Source organism: Gnatocerus cornutus, chromosome 5 (assembly GCF_029298725.1).
Source record: "Gnatocerus cornutus isolate USDA-ARS CGAHR chromosome 5, icGnaCorn1.1, whole genome shotgun sequence".
Lineage (NCBI taxonomy): Eukaryota > Metazoa > Arthropoda > Insecta > Coleoptera > Tenebrionidae > Gnatocerus > Gnatocerus cornutus.
Genome location: NC_142237.1, coordinates 14,924,340 through 14,933,588, shown reverse-complemented (window position 1 = coordinate 14,933,588; position 9,249 = coordinate 14,924,340). Strand labels below are relative to the sequence as shown.

Here is a 9,249-nt window from a genome sequence, read left to right as displayed (position 1 = left end):
TGTTATATTCATATTCTAGGGGATTTCATAAGTTTGTTGGCAGCGCTGCAGGGTTTCTGTTTTTGACATTTCGGTTGCCGCTATTTCTGCGCAAATGTGGATGTCGAACTGGCGCTTCAATAACGCCGTAGTGCTTTTGTGTTAAATGATCACGTTATTATAATCGAATATGGCGAATATAAATCTTGATAAAGAAGCTTTCCATCGTCGGCTGAAGAAGTTGTATAGTGTTTGGCAAAAATCGGAGAGTGAGAATGGTTTTTCTAAGATGGATGCTTTGGTTACTGCCGTTGGTGTGGACGAAGAAGTGGTTTACAACAAATCCGGTGCTCTTCAAACTTGGCTTTTAGGGTACGAACTCACCGACACCGTCATGGTGTTGACAGAGAAAAAAGCGTACTTTTTAGCAAGTAAGAAAAAGATTGACTTTTTGAGGCAGGCAGAGAGCAAAGATGAGAATGCTATACAGTTGTCTTTACATGTTAGAGACCGGTCGAGCGATGAAGCTAATTTTAAGATTCTCATTGATGCTATTAAAGATAGTAAAAACGGAAAAACTATTGGAGTTTTTCCAAAAGACAATTATCCTGGGGCTTTTATGGATGCTTGGAGGGCAACCCTGGGTAAAGAGAAGTTTCAAACAACTGACGTTAGTGCTGTTATTGCGTATTTGATTGCACCTAAAGAAGACTCTGAGATTGTTACCATTAAAAAAGCGTGCATGGTCAGTGTGGATGTCTTTATTAAGTATTTACAAGAGCAAATCATGGAGATTGTTGACTCTGATCGCAAAGTCAAACATATTAAACTAGCTGAGGGCGTGGAGTTAGCCGTCACCGATAAGAAATACGTTTCTGGAGTTGATACATCTCAGGTTGATCTTTGTTACCCTGCTATTATACAATCTGGAGGCAACTACAGTCTGAAGTTTAGCGTCCTCAGCGATAAGAACATTCTTCATTTTGGGGCCATTATTTGTTCACTTGGCGCTCGCTACAAGTGTTACTGTTCAAATATCGTCCGCACTTTATTGGTAAACCCCACTGAAGCAGTACAAACTAATTATAATTTTCTTGTCTCACTTGAAGAAGAAGTAATAAAGAAGTTGCAAGCTGGTGTTAAACTCTCAGAGGTGTACGACACTGGTTACAACTTCGTCAAGAAGGAACGCCCAGATTTACTGGACAATTTAACTAAAAACTTTGGTTTTGCGATGGGGATTGAGTTCAAAGAAAACACTCTGGTTATTGGCCCTAAAATCAGCTTGCCTGTTAAAAAAGGAATGGTCTTCAGCGTCAACATGGGCTTCAGTAACTTACACAACAAAGATGCGACGGACAAAGAAGGCAAAACGTACGCTCTCTTCATCGGGGATACTGTTATGGTGAACGAAGGGCAGCCTTGTACTCTCTTGACCAACGCTAAGAAGAAAATCAAAAACATTGGCATTTTCCTCAAGGATGAGTCCGACGATGATGATAACGATGACGAGAAACAGTCACCGTCTAAACCAGAAATCCTCGGAAGAGGCAAGCGGACAGCGGTCTTGGAGTCGAAGCTCCGCACAGAACATACCTCGGAAGAAAAACGAAAAGAACATCAAAAGGAATTGGCTTCTCAACTGAACGAGAAGGCCAAAGAACGCTTGGCTAAGCAGTCAGGATCAAAAGATGTTGAGAAAATTAGAAAAAGCACCGTCTCATACAAAAATGTGAACCAGATGCCTCGTGTGCCTGAAGTTAGGGAGTTGAAGCTCTTTGTTGACCAGAAGTATGAAACAGTTATTTTGCCGATTTATGGAATTGCTGTGCCGTTTCATATTTCGACGATCAAAAACATCTCTCAGTCTGTGGAGGGCGACTACACGTATCTGCGTATCAATTTCTTTCATCCAGGATCCACCATGGGTAGGAATGATGGTAATTTGATGTACCATTTATTTGAATTGTATATTTTTGCGAAATTTCTGATGGTACCATAAATCCACAGGGCAATGGTAATTTTTGTTTGTTAACTTTGGGGTTCTTTTGCAATTAAATTTTAAGCAGAGCCGTATCAAAAATTAACCACAATGTAAATATTTATCATTTTAATTGGGTTGTCACAGTTATAGGCACTTGACGAAGTAGAAATAAATGAAAATGATCTTTGCCTGCTGGAACTTCTGGTGTAAAATCGCGATAGATAACAGTGAATTCTCTTGCGTTCTTTAGATTGTAATAAAACATTTTTCAAGGTGGAAATTACCAGCAGCCCGAGGCCACGTTCGTAAAAGAAGTTACCTACCGCAGCATCAACACCAAAGAGCCCGGGGAAATATCGCCTCCCTCTTCCAATTTAAACACGGCGTTCCGCTTAATTAAAGAAGTTCAGAGAAAATTCAAAACCCGAGAAGCTGAAGAGCGCGAAAAAGAAGATCTTGTGAAACAGGACACTTTGATCTTGTCTCAAAACAAGGGCAATCCAAAATTGAAGGATCTTTATATTAGACCAAATATCGTAACGAAACGTATGACGGGGGCTCTGGAAGCTCATAACAACGGATTTCGTTACACTTCCGTCAGAGGAGATAAAGTTGATATTTTATACAATAATATAAAGAACGCATTCTTTCAACCGTGCGATGGCGAAATGATTATATTGTTACATTTTCATTTAAAGCATGCTATAATGTTTGGGAAAAAGAAGCATGTGGACGTTCAGTTTTATACGGAAGTCGGTGAAATTACTACGGATTTAGGTAAACACCAACATATGCATGATCGGGATGATCTGGCGGCGGAACAATCAGAAAGAGAGTTGCGACATAAGTTGAAAACGGCGTTCAAGAGCTTCTGTGAAAAGGTGACTTCTACATTCTTTGTTTCATTGTTTACATTGTTGTTTTTAGGTCGAAGCTATGACAAAACAAGAAATTGAATTCGATACACCGTTCCGAGACCTTGGATTTCCCGGTGCTCCTTTCCGTTCAACAGTATTACTCCAACCTACATCTGGTTGTCTTGTAAATTTGACAGAGTGGCCTCCATTTGTTATAACTCTCGAAGATGTAGAGTTAGTCCACTTTGAAAGAGTTCAATTCCATCTCAAGAACTTTGATATGGTCTTTGTTTTTAAAGACTACCAGAGAAAAACAGCGATGGTCAACGCAATCCCCATGAACATGCTCGACCACGTCAAAGAATGGCTCAACTCATGTGACATCCGATATTCAGAAGGTGTCCAATCCTTGAATTGGATCAAAATCATGAAGACCATCACCGACGATCCCGAAGGATTTTTCGAGAACGGTGGTTGGACATTCCTTGATCCCGAATCCGACGAGGAAGAACAAGCTCGCGACGAAGAAAGCGAAGATGAAGATGAAGTTTACGAGCCGTCAGACAACGCGAGTGTCTCTGAAGAAAGCGAGGAAGACTCGGAATACTCAGAAGGCGACACTGAGGAAAGTGATGCAAGCGCCTCTTTGGATGATGAACTCGGCTCCGATGAAGAATCCGGCAAAGACTGGTCCGATCTCGAACGAGAAGCGGCTGAAGAAGATCGTGAACGTCTCTTAGATGATACTTTTGACCGGAAAAAGTCGTCACATCATAAGTCTAGTAAACATTCGTCCACGAAAAGTAATCACAAAAGCTCTCCCACTAAACATTCGAACAATCATCATTCCTCAAGTAGTAAACATTCGTCGAGTTCCAAACATAACAGTAGCCGGTCTAATGATAGAGACAGACACAAGTCATCCAGTGGGTCTAAATCTAGCAGTTCCAAATCACCGTCGAAGGATAAAAACAGACACAGAAGCTCACATGGATCTGATTCAAAGAAAAGGGGACGAGATGACACCAGTGGCGACAGGCACAAGTCCAAGAAGGCGAGGAAGTAATTGTCCAATTAATGTTATTTTAGTTTATGTTGTTTTTAAGTTTCTGTCTTGAGTTCACAAGGTTAATCCTTTACACTGTATGTACAGATTAAACATTTTGATATAAAACTTTGTTTACATCCAATTGATTGTAGTTTTGCATCAAGTCGATAATCGGACCAGCAACATTGCAGAATAGATCATTTAATTTGTCTGGACGTAAATAAAGAGCACATTTAATGAATATAAAGTTTATTCAGTTCCGTAAATAATACATATTACTACATATCCATAAATCTCAGTCAATTTTATAAATATAATAAATATCTTTGCATAATACAAGGTAAACTGGTGATCCATTTAAGTAATCAATGACGCCTAAAGTGATTTAGGAGCTAAATATATTTTCTTCTACAGCCTTGACATGTTCTAATAGTGAGTGTTCCCCTTGAAACTTGTGTCCTTGGCGCTTCAAATCCCGGAGTCTTTGCTCCAGACCGTCTTTGTTTCTTCCACTTTGTGAAGAAATTTCAACGCAAGCAGACAACAAAGGAACATACAGTTTTAGTAAATCGCTATCACTTACACCTTCATATCTATGTAGAGCCAAATTAGCCCATTTCTGCGAGTCTACACAGCCTGGAATTGACATAGAGCATCCTAATAATCTACATAAAGCAATCAGCACAGCTGGAGATCTATCAGTGAAGACTTTATTTAAAAGCTTGAAGCTGTTCTCCAACAAAGGCAGAGCTCCAGGAAAGTCGTCTTTTTGAAGAAGACTCTTCGCCCGTTCAAGTTCTACATTTTGAAGAAACTCTAGTAAAGCTTTAGATGCCCGCAATTTTGATTCTGAAGCAATGTGCTTGAGTAAAGACTCAAATTCTGTACTTCTCATTGAGATGAGCTCATTATCAAAATTTCCCAAAAGAACTTTCTTGGGAAAGGTGGTGTTGGTCATCAACTGGGCGTGTTCTTTCTTCAAACCGTTGTATAAATTGAGGAAGTGAGTGTAGCGTCGTTCAATCACAGAAGGGCTTAAATCGTCGTTTCCTGATATGTGGCGAACTTGGAGGGTGTAGACGACGTGTTTTTTCTCTTCGACGTCGTCACAGATTCGTGCTGACACAATCTCGAACACAAGTCCTTGGTTTTCGTTGCCTTAAACCAACAAATTGGCGGAAAAACTCGCGAGCTAAGAAGTACTCACCTAAGATTTGTGTCATGTTGAAGTTTTGTATTTTTAACTTACATAATACACAGTAATTTCAGTTTTTCGTATCAAACTGTTTACAGAATGATGCTTTATGTATTTGCGAATGAGTATTACCTTTGTTGATAACATGAATGAGAATTTATTAACATGACAGATCAAAACACACAAAAAACGTCACCTGTCAAATTACGTCATCAACATGGAGGCCTGTCAGTGTCAATAACAAGCGGTTAAATAACAATGCAACTAAATTTCTTTATCAGTACGAAAAGAACCGTTTTTTGATATTTCTACTAGTCATGTGAACCAAAAACCTAAAATGGTGAGTTATGTAATTCCTGAGAATTCCCACATAACCTATAATTTTGACAGGTGACAAAGTCTGAGCCCCCTTTACAAATGATGAATATCGATAAAATCGAACAATTCGACGCCGATGGAGACCCCTTGGTTTTGGAAAACTTCTACCAATTTCACTGGAAGGAATTTGCCTGTGGGTGGAGCGCCGCTTTCGTCAATATCGTGATAACTTATCCAATAAACAAACTTATTTTTCGGCAGGTATTACGAATCTTTGTTGGTTTACGTGTTTTAGTTTGTTTTCTAGATGCTTCATGGGGTTAATGTGTATCAAGCATTTCGGCAGTTACAAAGCGAAGGCTTGTTTTACCTGTACAGAGGCATGATGCCCCCAATGTGCCAAAAAACTCTTTCTTTATCCATCATGTTTGGGATATACGAAGAGGTGCGCCGTCCATTGTTGTTGTTGGGTTGTAACGACTACGCAGCTAAAATAGCAGGCGGTATGATTGCAGGTAGCACTGAAGCGATTCTGATGCCTTTTGAGAGAATCCAGACTTTGCTGGCAGATTCGCATTACCACAAAGAGTTTAGGAACACAATCGATGCATTTAAAGTCGTTGGTGTGAATTACGGGTTCAGGGAATATTACAGAGGATTGGTTCCTATTTTACTTAGAAATGGACCTTCCAATGTGGGCTTTTTTGTTCTCAGGGATGAAGCCCAACGTTGTAGACCTAGATTTCAATCAAAGTTTTACGAGACTGTTAGTGAATTTTTATGTGGAGCTATGATCGGTGTTTTTTTGTCTGCCATTTTTTACCCGTGTAACGTTCTCAAAGTTGCTATGCAAAGCAAAATTGGAGGGAGCTACGAGAACGTTTTTGATGTTCTAGAGCACATTTATCATCAACGAGGGGGGAAAATTCGATATATTTATCATGGAGTACAAACTAATTGCACAAGAGCCTTTATAAGCTGGGGGGTCATGAACGCCGCTTACGAAAATCTAAAAAAGATAATTACTTAGGTCGATTTTATTGTCGTGTTATGTCCCGAACCGTTTGTTTTATTACATAAAGTATTTTTTTAAACATTGATATTTATTTATGTTATTAATTTTTCGTTGCTAGTACATCTCAATTGAAAGTTTAATTCGGTTTGGATTCGGAGAGAGATTTTATAGAGAGTTTTAGTACCTAAAAAAGGATGCGTAGTTTGCATAAGAAAGATTCTTGAGGTGCTAAAATAATTGTGTTTTTCAGTGCTCATTTTTCCAGATATTTGTATATAATGTATAAAAATAACAATAAAAATTATAAAAAAGAAATTACAAGAAATTATCGACCTTTGCTCCACCTTCCTCTACCACATCCACCACTTATAATAAACAAATTATAGTCCTCATAAATCACGTTATTTTCAAGCTGTTAAAGAACTCGTTTATGGGGGAACTGGTCAATATTTTGTCTGTCGGGTGGACAGTTCCAGCTACTGCTCATTCATGGATTACTAGTTACGACCACATTCTTGAAAACCAGCCCCAACACTTTATTTTTCTGAATGGAATTCTTTAATTGATTTTTGTTGGCGAGCATAAAATATTCAAAATATGACCACGAGTCGACGAATTATAGACCTTTCACCGTGTAATGTATTTGGATTCTTCTTTTTGTATAAAAAGTTGTTTATGATATGACAGAGGTTTTATAACAAATATTCAGCAAATAGTTAGGAGAAGAAAATGAACAAATAGAAGAAATTTCTAAAATGTTTACATCTGAAATTTGCACATTCAAAATAAAAAATAATAATTGACATTTTTTTTTATTAAAATCTGTCACTATCAAAGTTTTAAGTTACATTAATAAAATTTGAAAAAAGTAATAATTTTGATTTGCTAGTTAACTGCTAATTTATAATACGAGTATGTGTTAAAACAAAATTCACACATTTTTCAAATTTTTATTTGAAATGGCAAAAAAATTAATCATATTTTAATTAAACTTTTTGATTTTGACTCAATTTTAGAAGCAATACTTTCTTTTTTAGACTTGCTACTAAATACAGAATTCTGGAGCAAAAAGGGGGCATTTTTAGAAATTTGCATATTTAGGTAAAATCTATAAAAAAATTGAAGCTTTTGTATTTTGAATGTTTTAAAAAATAAATTTACGAACTTTCTGTATTATGTACATACCTACTCGGTTTTAAATATCCTAAATTTAAAAAAATATTTAGAACAAATTTTATAAATTGATGAGTTAGTTATGTAGGATTGTGATGTTATACAGGATTTAGCAATGGCTATTCAAAAAAGGTAAACTATCTTGGAATACGCAAATATTTTTATTTTTTTTTAATTTTTAATTTTTTTAATTTATTTAAAAAGATGCAAGACTTTAAATCGTCCAATTAGATTCATTTAATCCAGCTTTGGATTTTCCGAAAATCCAAGTAGTCTTTCAACCAAATTTATAATTTGTCCTCGAAATCAGTGGCATCAATAATAGGAAGAAAAAGTACTGCGTTTTGTTTAATTAACGAAGAGAAAACAAATTTTTAATAAATGTTCAAAATGCTCATAATTTTGAATAATACAAACATGTTATCGCCGTAATAACGGTAGCCGTTTTCTGCAGCAAATAAGTTTATTTTCACAATCACAAATCAACTTCGCCACTGGTATAAATTATAACTGTCAGTCTGACATTAATCAAACAATTTTCTAGGATTACTTCGATTCGGTGGTTTTTTGCAAATTTATTTCTGATTGGTTACAAATAACGCCTTCCAGCTCTTCAATGGTTCAAGAAAACCCGAAAAAAACGCTACCTAACAACTTGTATGGTAAATTTTATGTCTGTTTTGTTTATGACTGTTAAATTAGGTACCACTTTCTAGCACAGAAAACGAATTTTAAAAAGGTCATTTGTAAAAACTTCTAGAGCAGAAGCAACAAATTAAAAAAAAATTATCTTTGACATGAATCAAAAAGTTTAATAATTGTGTAATAAAATATGAATTAATATTTACAAAACATATACCTAATAAAGAATAAATAAGATGTATGTATCTATCTAAATGTAAAAAAATAATGCAACGAATAATTTCCAGCTCTGGAAGTTTTAACGCCAAGAGAATGAAATCTGTCTGTTTGTTAATTGTGTTAATTCATAAATATTTAGAGCAAAAAGATTCTAGAAATTTTAATTTGAGTACGAATCAAAATTTGCTATTTTATTTTTAGCTATATAACTCGCATTTCTGTTAGTTTTGAAGCATTGTCAATGGAAATTTTACGATTTTTGCTTTGTTTATCAACAGTCCCATATTAAAAAATTGTGGAGATGAGATAAATAGTGGAAATTCACGGACCTGTGGAAATACAAGTCAAATCTTCCAGTTTATGGGTTTTGTGCTTCGGAGCGTCCTTTCTAGATGACGCTAGCAGCTCTGAGATTTGTATTTTGCTTCCTTGTTTTACAGTTTATTAGGTGTTTTATTTTTAATTTTTACATTAAAATATCACGAATTGTTGGGATAAAAATGTGTTAAGCAAAAAATGAACAAACGTGAAAATTAGAGGGTTGTTCAATTTAACCAATTTGAAATTGAGAGTGCGCTGAAAACTGCGAAAATGAATTTTAAGAATTCCAAATCACAATTTTAAGGGAATGAAGAAAATGATTACCTCAGGATATATTGAAAAATTTCGTTATCAATGTTACGAAAAAAGTCGTGATAATGTGAAAATGTAAGTGTAATCTTTAGAAAAAAAAGAATACCTAAAGGCGGTTTGACACGATCACATTTTTTCTTAAATTATTACAAATAAAAATTTGAGAATTACTCTGTCAAATAGATT

The 9,249-nt window shown here is 35.9% G+C and overlaps 3 protein-coding genes across 4 annotated transcripts; 2 read left to right on the top strand and 1 right to left on the bottom strand.

The window, feature by feature from the left end:
- Nucleotides 1-42: 42 nt before the first annotated feature.
- Nucleotides 43-3,994, top strand: dre4 (SPT16 homolog, facilitates chromatin remodeling subunit dre4). 2 transcript variants are annotated; one of them, XM_088035611.1, is made up of 3 exons: nucleotides 43-1,907; nucleotides 2,237-2,844; nucleotides 2,891-3,994. In XM_088035611.1, the coding sequence occupies exons 1-3, from the start codon at nucleotides 170-172 to the stop codon at nucleotides 3,884-3,886; spliced, it is 3,342 nt and encodes a 1,113-aa protein (XP_087891737.1). In that variant the 5' UTR covers nucleotides 43-169; the 3' UTR covers nucleotides 3,887-3,994. The 2 variants fall into 2 exon arrangements, with proteins under 2 accessions (XP_087891737.1, XP_087891735.1); XM_088035609.1 differs by having other exon boundaries at nucleotides 43-1,919.
- Nucleotides 3,995-4,168: 174 nt separating this feature from the next.
- On the bottom strand, nucleotides 4,169-5,165 carry Snx21 (Sorting nexin 21). Its single transcript, XM_088035613.1, has 2 exons — nucleotides 5,076-5,165; nucleotides 4,169-5,026 (listed from the first exon to the last, which is right to left on the bottom strand). Exons 1-2 carry the CDS (start codon nucleotides 5,089-5,091, stop codon nucleotides 4,254-4,256), a joined length of 789 nt encoding a protein of 262 aa, XP_087891739.1. The 5' UTR covers nucleotides 5,092-5,165; the 3' UTR covers nucleotides 4,169-4,253.
- A 136-nt stretch (nucleotides 5,166-5,301) lies between these two features.
- LOC148174976 (mitochondrial nicotinamide adenine dinucleotide transporter SLC25A51) lies at nucleotides 5,302-6,711 on the top strand. Its single transcript, XM_088035612.1, has 3 exons — nucleotides 5,302-5,403; nucleotides 5,454-5,642; nucleotides 5,689-6,711. Exons 1-3 carry the CDS (start codon nucleotides 5,401-5,403, stop codon nucleotides 6,409-6,411), a joined length of 915 nt encoding a protein of 304 aa, XP_087891738.1. The 5' UTR covers nucleotides 5,302-5,400; the 3' UTR covers nucleotides 6,412-6,711.
- Nucleotides 6,712-9,249: the final 2,538 nt, after the last annotated feature.

Excerpts from the sequence above, each read along its gene's own strand:
- dre4 (XM_088035609.1), top strand. The coding sequence starts at position 170 with ATGGCGAATATAAATCTTGATAAAGAAGCTTTCCATCGTCGGCTGAAG. Across the intron at positions 1,920-2,236 it reads CACCATGGGTAGGAATGATG|GTGGAAATTACCAGCAGCCC; the intron begins GTAATTTGATGT and ends ACATTTTTCAAG. Across the intron at positions 2,845-2,890 it reads TCAAGAGCTTCTGTGAAAAG|GTCGAAGCTATGACAAAACA; the intron begins GTGACTTCTACA and ends TGTTGTTTTTAG.
- LOC148174976 (XM_088035612.1), top strand. Across the intron at positions 5,643-5,688 it reads ACAAACTTATTTTTCGGCAG|ATGCTTCATGGGGTTAATGT; the intron begins GTATTACGAATC and ends TTTGTTTTCTAG.